The sequence below is a fragment of the Scyliorhinus canicula genome, chromosome 8 (genome assembly GCF_902713615.1).
Source record: "Scyliorhinus canicula chromosome 8, sScyCan1.1, whole genome shotgun sequence".
In the NCBI taxonomy this organism is placed as follows: Eukaryota; Metazoa; Chordata; class Chondrichthyes; order Carcharhiniformes; family Scyliorhinidae; genus Scyliorhinus; species Scyliorhinus canicula.
In genome coordinates, this window is record NC_052153.1 from 41,359,198 (window position 1) to 41,382,371 (window position 23,174).

Below are 23,174 nucleotides of genomic sequence, written 5' to 3' on the forward strand. Positions count from 1 at the left end.
CACTGCCCCCACCCCCATTCCCAATAACCCCTTTAACCTAACGGACACATCTTTGGACACTATGGGGCAATTTCATCATGGCCAATCCACCTAACCAGCCCCATCTTTGGACTTTAATGAATAGGGTCTTGGCCCACTTCTCTGGAGACTGCATTGTGATTGTGATAATTTTCGACCAGAGGGAAACAGCAGCGGACAATGTTGAAAAGGTGTTCAACCTCAGCTGACTGCAGCAATGCTGAGGCTGGAGCTCCAGTGGAGCTGAGAGTGAGTGAGTGAGGGAGCCGCTGCGCAGGCGCGGAAGGGGGTCACGTGACTGCGGCGGGCTGGGTCACGTGTTCCGGCCGCTTTGTGACGGTCAGGCTGGTGCGGCTGCTCCGGGGAGGATGATGGATTATCGGCCTGGCTTCCCCGCAGCCGCCTCAGACAACGACGACGAGGAGGAGGCGGCGGACGAGGAAGAAGGACAGAGATACAAACTCTTTCCTAACATGGCGTGCCAAAGTCAGGTATGGTTCCTCAGTATGTCTGCGCTGCAGACCAGTTTGTAACTCATCATCCTGTTCAATATAACAGCAGCTGCATCATCTCCCCCCCCCCCCCCCCCCCCCCCCCCCCCCATCTCCAGCAAAACAGACACTCTGAATCCTGCAGAGTTTTTGTTCCTTTGTGTGGCAGTAAAATTATCCCTGGTCAACATCCTATCCCTCCTGAATGCATAATTCCTAGTGTGATGTTAGGGTTAAAGGACATTGTGTAAAGAGGAGGGGGGAAAATCAGCCAGAAGTTGCAGTTATTAAGAGCAATGACACAGCTATACAGCTGAGGTTCTTCAGGCAGAGTTTTAGGAGCTAGGAAAAAGTTGAAGATCATGCCTCAAATGCAATGTTTGCATTACCCCTCCGGTGCCATGTACTGGTGAGTGTGCGCGCAGTGGTCCACCTCCAGGAGAGCGTCCAACAACCTCTGCCGTTGCCTCCCTATCCGTATGCACCTTATGATATCATCTCTCCTTCAATAACTGCCTTCAATGCATCCCATGGTGTGGAGGGCGAGACAGACTTGTTCTTATTGACCCTAACATGCTCCTCAATAGGCTTAGACATTTGTCCATAAATCCCTTTCCCCCACCATCAGTAACCCTACATCAATCTCCACGGCAGGCACTGACCAGGACTGGACTCCAAAACGAAGTCCACCAGATGTGGAGCATGGTCTAAAATGACAATGGTCACGTATTCCAACTTCCTCACCCAAGGGAGAAGAGACCTACCCACCAGAAAGGATCCTGGAATAAGCCACGGACTGGAAAGAAGAATGAGAATTCCTTATTGCCTGGGTGCACAAGCTGCCACAAATCTACTCCATAGATGGCAACAGTGCCTCTGCCACCCCCAAAGGATCCACGACTTAGGCCCACAGTGATCCAACTTTGGATCACGTATGAAGTTTAAATCACTCCAAAAAATCAGTTGGTGTGTATCCAAATCTGGAATTGAAGCAACAGCTTTCTAATAAATGCCATATTGCCCCAATTTGGGGCATATACATTGACCAGTGCCACCAATGTGCCTACCATGGACCCAGTAACCATCACGTACCTGCCATATAGGTCAACCACAATATTGTCAGCAGAGAAGAACCGGTTTGTTAATCGAAATTGCAACAGTGGTGCAATGGCGCAGTGGTTAGTATTGCTGCCTCACGCTGCTGAGCACCCCTGTTCGATCCCGGCCCCTGATCACTGTCCATGTGAAGTTTGCACATTCTCCCCATATCTGTGTGGGCCTCACCCCCACAATCCAAAAGATGTTCCCACTTCCCGTGCCCTGCCATCAAAGCCCAAATGAAATAGCTGGCTCTCACACCCCTTCCCCAGTCTGGTCTCATCCCTCACCCTCAAATGCGTCTCCTGCAAAAACACTAATCAGCCCTTAGATTCTTTAGGTGAGCAAATACCCTCTACCTTTTTACTTGGCCACCCAATCCCTTAGATTCCAGGTGACCACCCGAATCGGGAGCCTCCAACCGCCCCCACCTCAAAACCTGAAAACACCTGCCCAAGGGGCAGCACGGTGGCGCAATGGGTTAGCCCTGCTGACTCACGGCGCTGAGGTCCCAGGTTCGATCCCGGCTCTGGATCGGTTTGCACATTCTCCCTGTGTTTGCGTGGGTTTCGCCCCTACAATCCAAAGATGTACAGGATAGGTGGATTGGCCAAGCTAAATTCCGCCTTAATTGGAAAAAATTAATTGGGTACTCTAAATTTAAAAAAAAAAAAATCAAATATCTGCCCATAGAGTGTAGGCCCAAGGCCCACCCAAAATGGCTGCCAAACTCAATCCCCAATAAAACAAAAATGCGAGGCTCATTGAACCAAAAAAAAACAGGTCAAACAGGCTGCAGCCCTTCCCTCCCCCACCTGCAACCTGCTCACTAGGTTAAATTTACTGCTAGCTAGGTACCCAGTGTAGAAAAAGTTAAAAGAAACACCCCTATCCAACTCAGTTGCCAAAAGTAAGACGAGATCCATCAAAGACCAAATTCCCACTTGGCGCCGTACATTTCAATACTACCGTAAACAATAACCCACAGAACAGTTAATTCCCCATCCACAACCATGTAACATGTGCAAAATGCCCCATCCCATCCCAAGAACAAAGAAATAACAACAAAATATACACAAAATACCTCAAAACCCCTTCCCATCAACAAGCATAAGCGTCCCCACAGAGCCCCATTAACTTGATCCAAGTCCATGGTCTTTTTTAAATTAATTAATTTTTAAATAAATTTAGAGTACTCAGTTACTTTTTTTTTCCAATTAAGCAACAATTTAGTTGGCCAATCCACCTAACCTGCACATCTTTGGGTTGTGGGGATGAAACCCACACAGATACTGGAGAATGTGCAAACTCCACACATAGTGACCCAAGACTGGGATCAAAACCCGGTCATCAGCGCCGTAGGCAGCAGTGGTAACCACTGTGCCACCGTGCTGCCCAAGTCTATGATCTTTAACAAAGGCTTCAGCATGCTCCAAAATGTTAAAATAATAGTCCTTTGACTCGTAGGTTAACTCGCAGCCTCACCGGATACACCACTCAAAACCGCACTCCGTTCTGGTACAATACGACTGTAACCTTATTGAAGGCCGCCCGCAAACTCTGCTCGGACATTCTGATAAATTCTAATGAGGCTCCCTTCCCACCTCAATCCACAGTGCTCCTTGGCCCTCTTCAAAACCTGCTCCTTCTCCTGGGAGCTATGAAATCTTACAATGACTGCCCGTGGTGGCTCATTCATTTGTGGCTTCTGCAGGAGTGTTCAATGGATCCTGTCCGGCTCTGGAAGGGGCGCAAGTCCAACCTTCCCCACCATCTTCTCGAACATCTGCGAGAAAAATGCAGTAGGATTTGGGCCCTCCACACCCTTCGGCAACCCCGACTCTGAGGTTAAGGTTATTGTATTACTAAACTACCCTCGACTAACTCATTGGGATTCTGTGAAGTGAGAATAAAAACCTTAGTAACATATTCATCTTACAGTTTAGATCCCGCCCGCCAGAGTCAGAGGGAGATTATTCCACCTCTGTAAGTCTGTTTTAATCTTGCCGATGAGGCTTGAAAAGTTCAGTGTGGGGAGTCGGGCCCAGTTATGGGCTACGTGGATTCCCAGATATCGGAAATTAGAGGGCAAGAGACAAAACAGCAGTGAACCAAGGTGAGACCTTCTGGCTGTCGGGTTCACTGGAAAACACTCACTTTTACCCACATTTAATTTTATAACCTGAAAATGTGCCAAACCTGTATTTTCATGGTGTTTTCTATTGAGATGGGATCCGTAATATATAAGAGTAAGTCATCTGCTCCTCTCCCTCCAGGTGTATTCCCCTCCATCCCTCTGACAGCCTCAATGCTGTTGCCAGAGCTTCAATGGCCATTGTAAAGAGCAATGGAGAAAGGGGGCAGCCCTATCTAGTGCACTTGCCTCTCGGAATGTATTCAGAGGAGGTCATATTTGGTGCTTTCGGAGGATTGTATATTAGATGAACCAGGAGGAGAATTTGGGGCCAACTCCAAATCTATCCAAGATCTCAAAAAGATAGTTCGACCCTATCAAATGCTTTCTCGACATCCAAAGATACTATAACTTCAGGTTCCCGAGCAGTTGAGGGGAAAAAAACAATGTTTGAGAAGTCCGATAACTTTGATGAAGCCTGTCTGTTCCTCCGATATTATAGTTGGAAGATGGCTCCATCGGGTTGCCAGGACTCTTGCCAGTACTTTAACTTGAGTGTTGAGGAGTAAAGTGGGTTGATAAGACCTACACTCTACTGGGCCCCTATCTTCTTGAAGGAGCACCGAGACTGTGGCTTGGGCAAGGGACAGGGTAGTGATTCCCTAGACAGTGAATCATTGAGCATGTTCAAAATTAATGGTATTAGTTGCTCTGAGAAAATTCAGGTGGGAAGTTGTCAGGACTGGGGCTTTGCCAGATTCCAGCCGACCGATACATTTCTGTATTTCTTGGCTGAAGGATTTCAGTTCCTGTTTCCTGCCTTCCTCGATGGTCGGAATGTGTAAACCATCCAGAAACCTCGTCACGTCTAAGGAATCTGGAGGAGGCTCTGACTCCTATAGCTCATGGTAAAGCGTACTGAAAGCCACATTAACCTGGAGAGGGGCTGACACTAGGTTACCTTCTTTGCTCTGAATCTGAGGGATTTTTTGGGAGGCAGCCTGCTTCTGGAGTTGATGCGCAAGAAGACAAACCGCCTGTTCCCCATCTTCCTAGAAGGTGCCCCGAGAACATTGTAATTGATGCATCGCTTTGTTCGTGGAAATCAATTCAAATTGAAGTTGCAGATTTTTTTCTATGCACCAAAATCCCAGCATCGTGGCAAAAGAATATTGGTGGTCAACCTCCAAGACGGAGCCCACTAGCCTTTGTCGTTCCACTCTTTCCTTTTTCACAATGTGAGTTTAAGATTAGATAATCTCTGACCCCCATATAATCTCCGGGCCCCCCGTCCCCCATGACTGCCTTTGGGTTTCCCAAAGTGTTGAAGGACAAATTGACTCTGTTTTACACTGAATTGGTCATCTGACAGTAAAGTGGTGTCTAATCTCCAAGGCATGTGCTCAGGGAGGCCGAAATCAAAGCAAAATTCATCAAAATGAGGTGCATTGTCCGAGACGATAATTGCTGAGTATTTGGCTGCTCTCACGGAGGGGAGGAGAAATTTGCTAACAACAAAACAAAAATCAATTCGGGAGTAGGTGCAGTGAACATGCAAAAAAAAAAAAAGGAACATTTTTTTACTGTTTGGATGCAGAAAACGGCACGGGTTGACCCCTCCAATACTATCCATGAAAGAGGTCAGTGCCCTGGACATCCCAGTTTGGGTCTGGGATTTGGACATTGAGCGGTCCAGTTTAGGGTCCAGGACTCTTCCCAAAATCAGCCGATGTGAATAAATCGGGTAGGACGTTCACCAGGGAGTTTATGAAGCTCGGGTCATCCCAATTGGTAGCATAGATATTCACCAAAATAACCGGAGTGTTTTCCAGTTAACCATCGACAATAATGTAGATCATCCAAAATCTGGGAGAGTAAATTGTATTTTTTTGTGGATAATACTACAGTTCCTCTGGCCATACCATTAATAACCTTTTGTCACAAATATGAAGTTAATGTGAAAAGACCCCAGTCGCCACATTCCGGCGTCTGTTCGGGTAAGCTGGTACGGGAATTGAACCCGCGCTACTGGCCCTTTTCTGCATCACAAACCAGCAGACTAGCCCACTGAGCTAAACCGGTCCTGTAAACCCTTAAAACCTGAGTGCAAGACTTGTCCCACCCAGTTTCTGCGAAGCCGTATCTGGTCCTTCACCCGCACGTGGGTCTCTTGTAGGAATACAGCACCTGGGTCTAAACTCTTCAAATGTGCAAAGGCCCCTTGCCCACTTCACTGGCCATTGAAAGCCCTCATGTTCCAGGTTATAACGCGGAAAGGAGAACCTCTACCACCTCACCCACTGGGTCAAGCAAGAAATCCTGTAATGCCAGGGTGAAGAGATCCCACCAGAACAGCAGCCTGGTGGACCGGACAAATATAAATTAGTGGACAATGTCAGACTACCAACTATAACCTCCCACTCCCTTCCCCAATCCCCCTCTAACCCAGCACCCCCAACAAAAACATCAAATTTGTATAAAACCTGAACTCTTTTAACACTATAATCTAAGCTCCCCCTCGCTGGGTGTTTGGGAGTGGGAGCTGCAGAATACCCACATTTGTAACTTCCCTTCACTAGACCCATCTCTAATCATAGCTAAGAGGCTCTCCAACCGACCCTAAATTAAAAATTGAGAAAAATCATAAAAAATATTAAAAGTAAATACACTTGTAACAATCCAGTAACAACAGCACAGTAAGAGCAATATATGCAGTACTAGCATCATAAAAAATAATAATGATAGTAATAATTTTTATTGTCACAAAAAGGCTTGCATTAATACTGCAATGAAGTTACTGTGAAAATCCCCTAGTCTCATTCCGGTGCCTATTCGGGTACACTGAGGGAGAATTTAGAATGTTCTATTCGCCTAACGAGCACGTCTTTCGGGATTTGCGGGAACAAACCGGAGCACCGGGAGGAAACCTACGCAGACACGGGGAGAACGTGCAGACTTCACACAGATAGTGACCCAAGCCGGGAATTGAACCTGGGACCCTGGAGCTGTGAAGCAACAGTGCTAACCACTGTACTTCAGTAAATCAGCCATGTAGAAAAATTACTTGACTTCTAACGTTCTAGCAGCAATTGAACTCTTAGACAAAAATAGAGAAGTGATCGTTTGCCTCGACAGAGTCTCTAAGATGGGCTGGGTACAGTAGCCCAAACCGGATACACTTCTTGAATAGGGCATATTTCACCCCATTTAATGTTGCTCTTTTTGTCGCCAACTCAGCGCTAAGGTCCTGGTATAGCCGGGTCGAGTGACCCTCCCATTTAAGGTCTCGGTGCTCCCGTGGCCCATAGCAGGATCTGCTCTTTTTCTTATGGAACCTTATGATCATTGCTCATAGAGTTTCCTCTGCGCAAGGTTCTGGTCGCAGCACGCGATAAGCCCGATCTAGCTCTGGGGGGGAATTGGAAAAACGTCTCACCCACCATCTTAAACAGCATGCTGGCCACGTATTCTGTGGGAGTGTTGCCCTCCGGCAAACCCATGAGGTGGAGGTTTGTCTTCAAGAACTGTTTTTCAGGTCACTTACTTTATTTTTCAAAAACTTTTTCGATTCCAGGATCGAAGCCAGTTTGTTTCCAGTGCCATGAACTGCTCGCTGTGGTTGGAGAGAGCCATCTCTATATTTTTGACCATGTCACCCCAAGCTCCGTATTTTTGTTCATCCCTTTCAATTGGATTGAAATTTGGTTTAGGGATTCATCCAATGACATTTTTACTCCGGCCAGCTCCTACTGGTACCTTTTCAGTTCCATCGTCACAATGCGGCTGATGGCTGCACGGCCTCCTGGGGTGGGGGGGGGGGGGGGGATGCTCACCGCTGCTGCCATTTTGTCCCCTGCCGCTCCAAGGAAACATTTGGGTCTGAGGAACATGCTTGGCTCGCCCCTCATTCATTTATTTTTTGCATTCTTCTTAGCCGTATTGTTCCCCCAGGGATTTCTTCCATTTTTGTGGCAAGCGCTGCCGTTTTATTGATTTACAGGTCAGGTTTGGTCAGAGCATCTCCCGCTGTGTTCCCTCCTATCACATCTGCTGCCGCAAGGCGCAGACAACATGTCTGCCGTGATCAGAGCTGCCACCGCTGCCATCTTCTCTATTGAGGAGCCACTTGAAACCCCCGGGCATGTCGACGAATTTCCTTCTGCAGCCTTTTTTGATATTTTTCAGAAATAGGCTCCTTATACCTTCAGATGGGGAGAGTTTATGTGCCAAAACACCCTGGGAACAGGGAAAAAAGGGCCAAAACACAAGTGCCCTGGCGGGAGCTACCTCATGCATGACCTCTCCCTACATGCCGCCACTGGAAGTCCATTCTGTAGACTAGCGCATTCCCCCATTCTCTAACCCACCCTTTTACCAATTCTCGAACTTGAGTCCTCCCCCACTCTCTCGCCAACCCTCTTGCCATTCCTTGGACTTGTGACCTTTCTCACTCCCTGTTCCATGCTCTCACTGATTCTCCCTCTTGCTAACTCTGCTGCTCCACCCGGTTGCACAGTGGTTAGCATTGCTGCATCACAGTGGCAGGGACCCAGGTTCGATTCTGGCTTTGGGTCACTGACTGTGCAGAGTCTGCAAGCTCTCCCCGTGTCTGCGTGGGTTTCCCCTGGGTACTCCGGTTTCCCCCCTCAGTCTAAAGATGTGCAGGTTAGGTGGATTGGCCATGCTAAATTGCACCCTAGTGTGTGTCTTAAAAAATTCCCTGCTCCCTGACTCTCCTCGCTGCTTTCCTCTCTCTGTTAGCAGCGGAATGCAGGATGAGCATCTTCGACTTGCAAGAGGTAAGTTCTTTTCAAGTGGCTTTGATCAGCTTCACCGCATCTTGATCAGAAATCTCCCTTTCCACCCATGCCCTGGTTTTAAACCCACTGGGAGAAGCAGCTTTGTCTATCGTGCAGGTGGAGGCAAGGTAAGTGAGGCTGCTGCCCTGATGGTTTTACTGCGGTGGAGAGCAGATGTGTCCCAGCCCGGTGTCCCAAATATGTTCCACCCATTGTTGAGTAATTTATCTCATCGGCGGAGTCAGGGATCTGTTTCCAGCAGATTTCTGATCAGAAAGGGATGAAACTGATCACAAACCCACTTGGAGAACTTGCCTCCTGCAAGTTGAGCCAGCTTATCTCCAGAGCCTGCGCTCACAGCGAGGATTGAAGAGAGGGAAGCAGCAAGCTGGAGAGTCAGCAAGAGGGTGGATTGGCGAGTGGCAAATGCCATAAGCCTGAGGCCTTGCAGCGAGAAGGTAGGTCAAGGATTGGCAGAAGCCACTCTAAAATTGTATAGGAATACGTGTGTTAATGAAAGGAAGTGTTACAAATGAGGTTGATGAGCTGCAGCTTTAAGTTACCACAGGGGCTTTTCACAGTAACGTCACTGCAATGTAAGCCGCCTTGTGACAATTAAGGTTATTATTATTATTACTATTATGGAGTTATGAAAAGGAGTGGCTATAACAGAAACATGGGTCTGGACAAGTGCTAAACACTCTTGATCAAACTGTATTTTTGAATGATAAGGAAGGGATAAAAAGTTGGGGGTGGGTAATGTCTCTGCTGATTATAATATTAGTCCTACAGAGAAATTAAATATTCGTGTTCAAAGGCTGTACCTGGGATAACTCTTGAGTAGGAAGGCAAATGGCCTGTCAGCCTTTATTACAAAGGCATTGGAATATGAGCAACGGCATCTTAATGTAGTGTTTAATGCGACCACACATGGAGTACAGTGTACAGCTTTAGTTTCCTTACCAAGGAAAGGATATACTTTCCCTCAAGGGACTGCAATGAAGGTTCACTGGACTGATTTCCAGAATGTGAAGATTGTTTTATGAGGAAAGATTGAGCAGACGAGGAATGATTTGAGCACAGTAGGACTTGTGTGAGCTGAGTTTCAAAATTCCGGCTTCAAGCCCTATTGCAGTGTTCGGGGAGTGCTGCACTTTCGATGAGTTAAACTATAGCCCCATTTGCCCCGTCAGGTGGATATGAAAGATCCCATGGCATTATTCTGAGGAAGAACAAAGAAGATATGCCCAGTCTCTTGGCCATATTTTCCCCCTCCCGTCATATAAAGTATGTTTTGCATTCATTTTCACAATGCTGTTGGTGGGAGCTTGCTGCATGTAAATTGGCTGCAGTGTTTCCTACATTAAAACAGCGACAGCATTTCAAAAATACTTCATTGAGCAGTGCAGTTCTTTGAGATGTTTGTTGGTTATGAAAAGCTCTATATAAATTCCCTAAAGGTGATCTATTTGATAACCTACAAACACCTACTGGATTTGATAGGTTAGATAATGGGAAGCCATTTCCCCTGACTGGGGAATTACAGAATAATAGTGCATAAGAGGCCCTTCAGTCCACCGACTCTGCACCAACGTACGAAAAACACCTGACCTGCCCACCTAATCCCATTTGCCATCACTTGGCCCATAGCCTTGAATGTTATGACGTGCCAAGTGCTCATCCAGGTACGTTTTAAAGGATTTGAGGCAGTCCACCTCTACCACCCTCCTCTACCACCCTCCTAGGCAGTGCATTTCAGACGGTCACGACCCGCTGTGTAAAAAGGTTTTTCGTCATTCTCCCCAAAACCTTCTGCCCCTCATAATTGACTCTTCAACTAAGGGGAACAGCTGCTCCCTATCCACCCAGTCCATACCACTCGTACTCTTGTACACCTGGATCCGGTCGCCCCTCCGTCTTCTCTGTCCAGCGAAAACAACCCAAGCCTATCCATCCTCTCTTCATAACTTAAATGTTCCATCCCAGGCAGCATCCTGGTAAGTAGCCTCTGCACCCCCTCCAATGCGATCTCATCCTTGCTATAATGTGACCAGAATTGCGTGCAGTGCTTCAGCTGTGACCTCACCAAGTTCTATACAGCTCCAACATGACCTCCTGCTTTTGTAATGGATACCTCGATTGATAAAGGCAAGTGTCCCGTATGCCTTTTTCACTACCCTATGAACCTGCCCTTCTGTCTTCAGAGAATTGTGGACAAACACGCCAAGATCCCTTTGTTCCTCAGAACTTCCCAGTGTCAGGCCATTGAGTCTAGAAGGAGAAGCTGTGATCTCAATTAGTGGTGCCATTTAGGACTGAGTTGAGACATTTCTTCGCTGGTTTAGGATTTTTGCAGTTTTTTTTAATCCCCACAGAGGTGTGGATGCCCAGTCATTGAATTTATTCCGGACGTAGATGAATAATTTTTGGACACTAATGGAATCTAGCACTGTGCTGGGTGGTGTGGGAAGGTGGGGTTGAGTTTGATGATCAACCATGATCATCTTCACTAATGAAACAGGCCCAGAGGGTCTGCTCCTATTTCTCATAACATATAACTGGAATGATTGATGAATGTCAGTGCCGTAGATGTATATATGGATTTTGAAAAGGCAAACGTTTTCAGAAAATTATAGGAAATGGTATTAAAGGACTGGTGATACCATGCATGACACAGTGGTTACCACTGCTGCCTCACAGTGTGAGGGACCCAGGTTTGATTCCGACCTCGGGTAACTGTCTGTGGAGTTTGCACATTCTCCCTTTGTCTGCGTGGGTTTCCTCCGGGTGCTCCCGTTTCCTCCCACAGTCCAAAGATGTATAGGATAGGTTGCGTTATGCAGTAGAGGAGTGGGCCTATGTAGATTGTTCTTTTGGAGGGTCAGTGCATCTCGATGGACTGAATGGCGTCCTTCTGCACTAGATGTTCTATGTCTAACAGGGTAACAGATGGAGAGTAATGATGAACGGATGTTTTTCTAACTGGGTAGAAGTGTACAGTGTGTTCTCCTAAGTATTAGAACCATTCTTTTCTCATAAAAATGTGCATGATCATTCAGGTTCAGGTCAATGTAATAAACAATGAGAAGGATAGTACCAGTCTTCAGGAGGATATACACAGTCTGGTGCAATAGGCAGACCTTTTAAAAAACATTTAGGGTATCAATTATTATTTTTTCTAATTAAGGGGCAATTTAGCCTGGCCATTCCACCTAACCTGCACATCTTTTGGGTTGTGGGGGTGAAACCCATGCAGACACGGGCAGAATGTGCAAACTCCACACTGACAGTGACCCAGGACCGGGTTTTGAACCCGGGTCCTCAGAGCTGCAGTTCCAGTGCTAACCACTGTGCCACATGCCGCCCTACAATTGGCAGACCTATGATAACTGCAGTTTAATGCAGAAAGTGTGGAGTGATGAACTTTGGGGAAAACAATACGGAGATTAATTATAATTTGGTGGGTAACTCAGTAGCAGGCAGAGTGAACTGTGGGGAAGTAAGAGGTTAATTATTTCAATGGTAGGAATAGAACAGAATATGTATTTAAAAGGCATGATTGTTGTAAACGTTGATGCATGTACTCTTAGAAGGAAAATGTTGGGAGGCAGGCATAACTAGTGATGAGGGGGAATTTAGTAGAATGCATACCTTTGCCATGCTATGTTAACTCAACGTTATTACAATTCTAAGCAAAATACTGTGGATACTGGAATCTTAAACAAGGACAGAGGATGCTGGAAAACCCAGCAGGTCTGCCAGCTTCAGAAACACTATTGTTTTTCTCCATCTCACCAAGGAGACTTCAGCCACACCCACTCCCAACAATCTGCTTTGAAAACTCTGTTCACATTTTGGCAGCTGTGACAAATTCCACCACAGCAGCTGAAGCAATCCCACATAATTCCAAAATAATCAGCAATATTTCAACCATGACATTCTTGGAAAATAAGTCAGTTCACCCTATCTCCCAATGTTAATGAAGTCTTAAAAAACAATTCCACAGCTCAGATCTGGAACTTGCACTAAAATTAATCATTCTTCTTTATTATTATTTCACTGGATGTGGCTATCGGTGAACAGGCCAGCATTTTTATTATCCATCACTAATTGCCCTTGAGAAGGTGGTAATGAGCTGCCTTCTTGAACTGCTGCGTAGGTATACCCACAGTGCAGTTGGGGAATCCCAGGGTTTTGACCCAGCAACAGTGAAGGAACGGCAAGAGTTCCAGGTCAGGATGGTGCGTGGCTTGAAGGGGAACATGTAGGCGGTGGTGTTCGCATACATCTGCTACCTATGTCCTTCTAGGTGGTACAGTTCACAAGTTTGGATGGTGCTGCCAAACGAGTTTGGTGAGTTGCTGCAGTACATCTTGTAGATGGTACACACGGCTGCCACTGTGCATTGGTGGTGGGGTAACTGAATGTTGAAGGTGGTGGATGGGGTTCCAATCAAGTGGGTTGCTTTGTCATGGATAGTGTCGAGCTTCAGTGTGGTTGGAACTTCACTCATCCAGGCAAGTGGAGAGTATTCCATCACACCCACGACTTATGTCCTGTAGATGGTGGACAGGCTGTAGGAAGTTGGGAGGTGAAAATCGACAATGATTTTATTGTCACTTATTTCTGAAACTAAGAGTGGCATGGTGATGCAGTGGTTAGCACTGCTGCCTCATGGCGCTGTGGACCCGGGTTCGATCCCGACTCCGGGTCACTGTCCGTGTGGAGTTTGAACATTCTCCCCCTGTCTGCGTTCCTTACAGCTGCCGAGATAGGATTCAAACCTATGTCCCTAGAACAATAGCCTGGGCTTCTGGATTGCTTGTGTGCTTCATGTGTACTGACATTATTGACCTCTTTGGTTACGAAAATGATGGATGGACATTTAAGTGTTTTTACCAATTCATTGCCTTTCATCACAAAGCAGCTGAAAATCTGCAAATGCCTCTAAATTTGGAACAAGGCAGAGCAGTGAAACAAATTTTTAAAAGTTGACGTCTGTTCCATTTGGTACAAAATACAGTGTGTGTGGCATGTCGGATGTAACTCCTGCGGAATCACATCTCGTGACATGCTCGGTCATTGTGATGAACCAAGTCCCCTGTTGGAGATTGTGTGCATGTTATCTTTTCCACGGATATAATGGTGAGGGAATGTCATCTTTTATAATATTGGCACAACTTGCTAAGCTGGGAGCACTACCCTTTTGCAGAAGACCGAAAATATGAGGACTTCAGTCCTCTGTGACAACTGTTGCTTTGATTAGCACAGCTCTCCCAGATAGCTGAAAAGTTAATGGAAGAGCAGAATCTTCATTCTCTGCCATTAGATATGAGAGATGAGACCTGACCTTCGGGGTTTAAATTTGGTGTGTATTCCCACGATAATAGAACATCGACATGTGATCTGATCCAGGTGTTTGAAGAGTATTAAGGGAGAGGGAGTAAAGATGCTGGTTGGTCATGATCAAAATGAAGGCAGAACAGGCTCGAGGGGCTGAATGGCGTTCACTTCCTAACTGTTGGGGCATGTGACTGTACAGAGACTCAACCCTGTAACTATAGAAGTACAATTGCCTCCACTTCCAGGCTTCTTGGTGTTAACACAATTAGCCCAATATAAGAGTTGGATGTGTTAACCTCAGCACAGTAGCACAGTGGTTAGCACGGTTGCTTCACAGCTCCAGGGTCCCAGGTTCAATTCCCGACTTGGGTAACTGTCTGCGGAGTCTGCACGTTCTCCCCGTGTCTGCGTGGGTTTCCTCCGGGTGCTCCGGTTTCCTCCCACAGTCCAAAGATTTGCAGGTTAGGTGGATTGGCAATGAAAGTGTCCAAAAACGTTGAGTGGGGTTACTGGGTTATGGGGTCACAGGGATAGGGTGGATGCATGGGCTTAAGTAGGGTGCTCATTCCAAGGGCCGGTGCAGACTCGATAGGCTGAGTGGCCTCCTTCTGCACTGTAAATTCTATGATTCTTCGAGGGACACCGACAGAAAGTGGGAACAGAGAAGGAAGCTGATACTTTTCAGTGCAGTACTGGTGAAGTGCCTCCTGGACAGGATGGTAAAACTAGGCAATGTCTGCAGGGTGGCCATGAAAGAACCCGTGGCATTATTTGAAGAACAACAGAGAAGTTATCGCCAGAGTTTTGATAAAGTCTATTCCTTTGCCAACACCTGGAGTGGATTATGTGGTCATTATCGTATTGCTGTTTGTGGCATCTGGTGTGCAAATTTACTGCTGCGTTTCCCACATTACAACAAGTGACTGCACTTCAGAGTTACTTCGTTATCTGTGTCGCACTCTGGGACACCCTGAGGTTGTTTTCTTTATTTCAAAGAGCTGACACTGGCACGGTGGTCAAAATGATCATCATTTGTGCTGTAGAACTGCACGGTTCTGTATTATTGTATTTTGATGCTTGTTAATCTGTGATGTCCACTAAATCCTAGGTGCACATGGGTGGAGTGGAGAGTGTTTGTCACAAGCAGCAGGAGTTGGTGAAGAGGACAATGGAATGTAGGTGGAGGCTCGCGGAAGCCCAGCAGAGACTTTGCGATTTGGAACTGCACAATTCTGAGTCTTTGGAACAAGAACGGGCCAAAGCACAGACTGAATTCTGGGAGCTGAAACAGAAAGAAGACGAGTGGAGGCAAAAGGAGGAAGAGCTGATCTGGAACGAGCGACTAAGTTCATGGAACATTGACACAGACAGTAAGGAAGGGTTTAATAAGGTACAGTATATGTTTCTGGCGTTAATCATAGGGGGCATGATGGCAAAATAGTTATGTAAATAGACTAAGAATCTAGAGAAGTGTAATTCAAATCCCAGCACATGGCAGCTTGAGAATAGAAAGTGCAGGAAAAACTTAGCAGGCCTGGCAGCATCTGTGGAGGGTGTACATTGTGACTCTGTTTCGGGTTCACTTTCGCGATGGGAATACTTCTGATGAGAGTATATGTTGTTTTATACCTGAAAGCTTGGCTGAGAATCCAATCCAATGCTGAGAGAGTGCTGCACTATCAGAGACATCATCTTTTAGATTTTGGAACCGAGATCCTGTTTCGTGTAAAGATCCAACTGCTCAATTTCAAAGAAGAGCAGGGGGATTCTTCTTGGTGTCTTGGCCAACATTTATTCCTCACCCAATGTCACTAAAACAGCTAGAATTTTGTGATAGAAATAAGGAGTCCTTGGTAGATTAAATTGGGCAGCAATTTTTGGTGTCCCCAGTGAAACAGGAAAACCAGTGTGTTGCTGTCTGACTTGTCCTGCTCCTCCACCAGCTTCACTACAACAGTATCTCCGAGGCCAGGCTTTGAAATACATGAAGGGTGTGACTTTGCCACTAAGAGGATAAATCAAGTTGTGGCTCACCAATCCTGCAGACACTGAAAATTTACTTTTACTAATATGGAATCTCATTCCTCCTTTAGATATTAACATTTTGAAAATGTCCTCCCATTTTTACTTTGTCTCCTGTATCCATTTTTTTATCCAGTCTTTCTTTTAAATTTTACTTTCTTTAAACAACTGGCATTTATATAGTGCCTTTCTGATAATACATCCCAAAGTGTTTCACTGGGGCATTGTGAAACAAAATAAGACAATGAGCCCATACATTGGGTCAGATGATCAAAAGCCATGTCCAAGAGGGAAGTTTGAAGGCATGTCTTAAAGGAGGAAACCAAGGTAAAGAGGCGTAGGGGGGAACTTCAGAACCTGGGGCCTGGACAAGTGAAGGCATGGACATCAATTGGAGATACATGTCAGAATTAGATGAACCCAGGGCAGTACGGTGGTGCAGTGGGTTAGCCCTGTTGCTTCATGGCACTGAGGTCCCAAGTTTGATCCCGGCTCTGGGTCGCTGTCCGTGTGGAGTTTGCACATTCTCCCCGTGTCTGCATGGATTTTGCCCCACAACCCAAAGATGTGCAGGGTAGGTGGATTGGCCTCGCTAAATTGCCCCTTAATTGGAAAAAATGAATTGGGTACTCTAAATTTAAAAAAAAAAAAGAAAGAATTAGATGAACGCAGATACCTTAAAGAGTTATGGGATTGGATGAGATTAGAGAGAGAAGACCATGGAGGGCTTTGAAAACCAGGATGAGAACTTTAAAATCAGAGTTTTCCTTGACTGGGAGCAAATGTAGGTCAGGAGACAGCAGAGTTTTGGATGACCTCAAGTTTATGGAGGGTAGAACGTGAGAAACCAGCTAGCAATGCATTAGAATAATCAAGTTTAGTGGCATTAAAGGCAGGAATGAGGGTTTCAGCAGAAAATTAGCTGAGATTGGGGCAAAGACGGATGATGTTGTAGAGATGGAAATAGATTGTCTTGGTGATGGCACAAATAATTGGTTGGATGCACATCTTGGGACCCAATATGACCCCACGAATGTGAACACACTCGTCTCCAACTATTGCTAGAGACAGGAATAGATTCAATAGTGAGAGACCAGAGTTTGAAATGGGGACCAAAAGGAATGACTTTAGCCTTCCCAATATCGGAGGAGATTTCTGCTCATCCAGTACTGGATGTCAGGTAAACAATCTGATAATTCATCAACAGTGGGAGAGTCGAGAAAGGTGGTGGTGAGGTAGAGCTCTGTGCCATCAGCATATCTATAAAAGCTGCTGGTCTTGAATGATGTCACTGAGAAGTAGCCCCTGGACAAGTTAAAGGAGATATCCTTGCAGGACACCAGAGGTAACTGCATAGGAGCAGAAAGAGATGCCATCGCAAATGATTCTCTGGATGTAATTCGGTAGATAAGAATGGAACCAGGTGAGAGCAATCCCACCCAGCTGTACGATAGTGAAGAGCCAAGGATAGTGTGGTCAATTGTGTCAAAGATTGCACACAGATCAAGAAAGATGAGAAGCAGTGGCTGCGTGGCATAATGGGTAAAAAAGAAGAGGGATAATTTCCCTTTGTCGCAGTCACATGGGACGCCATTTATGATTGATTTTGCATTGAACTAAATATTCTGATTTGCACCTTGTGGGTTTAGATTCTGCCTGTCTGAATAAAGGATGTTTTAATCAGATTGCTTGAAGGGAATCACTGATGTTTGCACTGTTCACACAGGCCCCAGAGGGCGCCACATGCTTTAATTTTGATATGAGTTGGGTTTTTGCTCAGTTAACATCTAAAATCTAAAACGAGCAAAATTCTGCAGATGTTGGAAATTGGAAATAAAACAGAAAATACTGAAAATACTCCGATCTGGCAGCATCCGTGGAATGAGAAACAGAGTTATCATTTCTAGGCAAGAACTTTACTTCAGAACTAAAGTCCTTAAGAACAGTCCTTGGCTCAATGTTAAACTCTGCAACCACATATTTTAGCTGTTAAGCATTGTAAATGTCTTTTATGTGGCTGTCAGTGCTCAAGTCAGTTCATTCAACAGTTCAAATTCCCCTCTAGAACTGGGCCAGATGGGTAAATTCTGACCAGTCACTAGGTGTGTTCCCCAAACCAAGTTTCCATCTGGTTTCCTGTGTGCATAAACTCTGATGCGACTTTCCTTGCTTTGCCTCCACTTCGGCTATTAGCGTAGTCTGCTGACATTATACATCAAAATTGCTCACGATAGACTGTCACACTTTGCACCACCAGATCCTTGTTATTTGTCATCCACCACACACCTTTCTTACTAAATCTCATTGCTCCCATTTTCCTTCAGTCTTTATGCTAAACATTGACATCCACAAACTTCAGCTTGCGCCTGTCATCCACCTCCCCCGACCCCTTTTCTTTTATCCTTTGGCGGGGGCGGGGGAAACTACATCCAGGCACTCTATTAAGAAATTCCTAATTCCTCAGTTGCGTTCCCAGATTCCCATTTTGCACTGCTTTGCCTCATGACCTATAGTTTTTTAAAATTATTTGTTCAAAGGATGTGGGCATCACTGGGAAGGCCAGCATTTAATACCCATCCCTAGTTGGCATAAAGGCAGTATGTAATTTTGTTTCTCCCATCATGAAGACAGACACAAAATATTTACCTATGAAAATAGGAATTAGGAACAGAAGTAGGCAATTCAGTCCTTTGAGTCTGCTTCGCCATTCAATCAGATCCTGGCTGATCTCCTCCTGGTCTCAAACCCACCTCCCTGCCTTTTCCCCATATCTCTTTAACCCATTTTTTATCAGAAATATATCTATCTCCTTCAAACCACTTAATGACTCCGATTCCACTGCATTATGGGGCAGCGAGTTCCACAAATTCACCATCCTTTGTGAGAAGAAGTTCCTCCTCATCTCAGTTTTAAATCTACCGCTTCTCAATCTATATCCATGGTCCTTTGTTCTAGATTGCCCCAGAAAGGGTAACATTTAGTCTGTATTTACTTTATCAATCCCTCTTGGTATTTTATATACCTTGATCAGATTCCCTCTCATTCTTCTAAACTCCAGCGAGTATAAGCCCAAACTGTTAAATCTCTCCTCACCGCGGTGAATCCTTTCATCCCTGGAATCAATCTGGTGAACCTCCTCTGAACTATCTCCAATGCCATCACATCCTTCCTCAAATGAGATCAAAACTGGACACAATACTCCAGATGTGGACTCACCAACACCCTATACGATACAATACCTCTACTTTTATTCTCCAGTCTTTTTGCAATAAACACTAAATTCTATTTGCCTTTTTTATTGCATGCTGTACCTGCATACTGACTCTCTGTGATTCATGAACAAAGACGCCCAGACACATTTTGAACTTGCTTTCCATTTAGATAATTTGTCTTTCTATTTTTTTCGGCCAAAATGGATAAAATGGATTTGTTTAATGTCTCTACTCGTTCCTCATTCACCGTTATCATTTCTTCTGTTACTGCTGATGAGGGGACTATTGCTTATTTTACCTACTATCCTTTCTATACACTTGCAAAAGTTCTAATTGCCATTGTTTTCCTGGCTAGGTTACTCGCTCTATTTTCCCTTTTGATCAATGTTTTGATTGCCCTTTTGCTCTTAAGCTCTCTTGATCCTCAGCTTTGCTACTATTTGCTCATTCTCAGCCTCTTCCTTAAATCTAATGCTGTCCATAACCTCCCGAGTAAGCCACTGATGAATCTTTGTCACTGTGTTTTTGGTTTTCAATGGAATGGATTTTTGTTGAACTTCTTGAAGTTTCTTTAACTGTTCCCCACTGTACATTTGCCTCCATGCCTTTTAGTTAATTTGCCCATTCAACTGTATCCAGCTGTCTGAAATTTTTTTTTTAGAATACCCAGTTCTTTTTTTCACAATTAAGGGGCAATTTAGAATGGCCAATCCACCTACCCTGCACTTCTTTTTGGGTTGTGGGGATGAAATCCACGCAGATATGGGGAGAATGCGCACACTCCATACAGACAGTGACTGGGGGCAGGGATCGAATCTGGGACCTCGACACCGTGAGGCAGCAGTGCTAACCACTGCAACACCATGCTGCACGCTATTTCTAATTACACCTTCCTTATTGCACAATTGTGGATCTAAATAGGTTTAACTCGTGTTTGTTCCACAACATGTTGTTCCAGGAAACTATCACAAACACATTCTACAAACTCATCTTTTAGACTACCTTTGTCAGTTTGATTTGTCTCGTCGATGTGAAGATTGGAGTCCCTGAGGCTTTATGACATTGCCTTTGTTACAGGCTCCGATTATTTCTTGCTTTATGCTCTGACCTGTGTAAACTAATGTTGAGATCTATAAACCATTCCAGCTAGCATTTTTTGATCTTTGTTATTCCTAAACTCACACATATTGATTCTCTTTTCTGATCTTCTGAACTACTTTCTTCCTACTTTCCTTTATCATCCATTACTATCTGGGCTGTTAAAAGGGTAGTCATCAGATTTGCGACACAATTGGTTCCTGAAACTGCATCTTAAATTGAAATGTTGTGAACAACATTAAAATTGGTTTCTTTGCTACATGGCAATTATCCTTGTCACACCTCAGTTAAGAATACAGCATTCAGATTTGATCTCCTTGCATGATGGCTAATATTCAGGCTTTGGAAAGAGTGCAGAGGAGCGTCACAATCACAAGTGTAATTCCTGGTTTTAAAGCATATTTCCCTGATTATAACTATCTGTTAATGGCCTTTTCTTCTTTGCATGCCGCTCTGAGCACAGTATGGAGTCCTGAAAATCGACACTGATATGAGGAGACAGTAGCTTGGGGAGGGGGGAGGAAAGAGTGAAACTTGGGGGAGGAGTGGAGGGGGGAAAGAGTGAAACTTGGGGGAGGAGTGGGGGGGGGGAAAGAGTGAAACTTGGGGGAGGAGTGGATACTTTCAACTGCTGATCTTTCTCTTTTTTTTCTTTTAGAGTGTGATCAACAAAAAGATAAAGTGTAAAGAAGTAGAGGAAGATGGGAAAAATGTAACATTTGCACAGAAGTATAACCAACAGATCAGACACTTTGGTAAGCTCCTTGCGGTTAGTGGAGGTACCCAGTGAGATACTAAACATATATCTGTAAAATAATCAATTCTTGTCAAAATGGACTCAGAGTGTGGCACAGTTCAGCCTCCCCTGAACTGGCATTGTGCTCACACTTTTGAAGTCTGTCTTAAAAGTAGATATCTGACATGGCAATAGAAACGAGTAATTCAGGAATAATCTGTACATTTACCTATAATTTGCAAAATAACCCGAAGAAACACTGCACGCTTTGTAAATCTGGAAAGAAATGCAAGTCAAGTCAGCAATCAGTGAAAATACTATTGGCTGTTTTGAGCTGTGCTTTGTGAAAGCTGATTCTCCCTCCTACTTCTGTTAAATTAGTAACAGAACAATGGAATAATGTTGTCTTAGAAAAATATTAACTTTTAGACATTTAACAAATTATTTGTACTGTACTTTGGGATTTGTATTTGCCATTTTTTTTGTCTTCATTGGGCCCCAGTTCACGGACTTGTCTTTCCTGATCCTTGTCACCACCTCCAGCCCGACAAGCCTCAGAACTATGCAGCTCTCCACTCTGACCTGTTGTACATACCTGACTTCCTTTGCTCCACCAATGGCAACCGTGCATTCACGCATTCATGTCCTAAACTCTGGAATTCCCTTCCCAAAACACTTTTCCTCTCTACTCTTCCCCATCTTAAGATTTTCTTTGAAACCTGCCCCTTTAATCAGGCATTTAATTGCCTGTCTGCTTGACTCCTAATTATGTTAAAGGTAATAGCAGTTAAAATATCTACAAGAGTTGCTTTCTGGTAGGTTTGTAAGTATGCAAGTTGATTATTCTTGAGCCCTGTTGTTAAAAATATTAATTTAGAGTGCCCAATTCTTTTTTCCAATTGAGGGGCAATTTAGCATGGCCAATTCACCTACCCTGCACATCTTTGGGTTGTGGGTGTGAGACCCATGCAAACACGGGAAGAATGTGCAAACTCCACACTGTGCAAACGCACAGTGACCCGGGGCCGGGATCGAACCTGGGTCCTCAGCGCCATGAGGCAGCAGTGCTAACCATTGCACCACCGTGCCACCCTCTTGAACCCCTGTTTGACCAGTTTGTTATATACGTCTCACTGGTGCACTCCAATATTACAGGGCTCATTTATGACAAGATTGTAACCTATCACAGAATTCTCTCTTCCACTCCCTATCCTTCCATAACATAGTTGATTGTCATGATGTGGAGATGCCGGCGTTGGACTGGGGTGAGCACAGTAAGAAGTCTTACAACACCAGGTTAAAGTCCAACAGGTTTGTTTCAAACACAAGCTTTCAGAGCACTGCTCCTTCCTCAGGTGAATGACCTGTTTGAAACAAATATGTTGGACTTTAACCTGGTGTTGTAAGACTTCTTACATAGTTGATTGTGGCCAATTTGCAAAACTAACTTCAACTCTGAACTGTGATAATCCCAATGACAAGTTATATAAATCCACTTGTGACATTAATAAAGATTATTATTGACTACAGGGTGTTGCAGTGCAAAATTAAGTTACTAGACGTAATCCAAAGGCCTGAATAATAAGCCAGGGCAGTCTGACCATTTAAATGTGGTTCAAAAAAAAATATTAACAGAAGCTAATGTCAGTAAAACCATGAAACAGGTTTAATGTCCTTTTAGGGAAGGAAACTTGTCACCTTTACTCCAGTAAGTCCAGTGGTGCCATTTAACTGCCTCCCAAAGGGGTCTAGCAAGCTACTCAGTCGGATCACCACCAGGGGTGGGCAATAAATTCTGGCCGTACCATTTTATCATTCGTGTGAATTTATCTTCAGGAATATTCGGCATTTTGTGAATGAAGTGATTGTATTGGCATAGCACTGCATTATTTAGCTAGTTTTCCATGCTTTTAGCTGTGAAATCTGATGAATAACACTTTCATTTCCTTGCTGCTGTGTGATAATGTGATGGGAGGGATTGACCATTGCAAAATAAACATTTGGCTAATGTACTGCCATCGTTTTTAAGATTGGGAGCAAGTTCTGTAAGGCTTTTTCTCTTCCCCTCTTGTTGTAGGTATGCTGAAACGATGGGTTGATAGTCAGAGATATTTATCGGACCACCCTCATCTCATTTGCCAAGAGACTGCTAACTACCTAATAAAATGGTGTTTTCATTTAAAAGAGGAGGAGGTAAGCCAAAGACGACAATTAACTTTTAAC

At 44.7% G+C, this 23,174-nt stretch overlaps 1 protein-coding gene across 2 annotated transcripts in view; it reads left to right on the forward strand.

The window, feature by feature from the left end:
* Positions 1 to 308: 308 nt before the first annotated feature.
* cdc37l1 (cell division cycle 37-like 1) overlaps positions 309 to 23,174 on the forward strand; it is a 44,372-nt gene continuing 21,506 nt past the window's right edge. Inside the window, exons 1-4 of one of the 2 annotated variants that reach the window (XM_038804415.1) lie at positions 309 to 509; positions 14,992 to 15,273; positions 20,874 to 20,970; positions 23,029 to 23,144. In XM_038804415.1, the coding sequence (XP_038660343.1) occupies positions 387 to 509; positions 14,992 to 15,273; positions 20,874 to 20,970; positions 23,029 to 23,144 (618 nt within the window). In that variant the 5' untranslated portion in view covers positions 309 to 386. The remainder of the gene's footprint in view (positions 510 to 14,991; positions 15,274 to 20,873; positions 20,971 to 23,028; positions 23,145 to 23,174) is intronic. The other variant, XM_038804414.1, reaches the window with a different exon arrangement.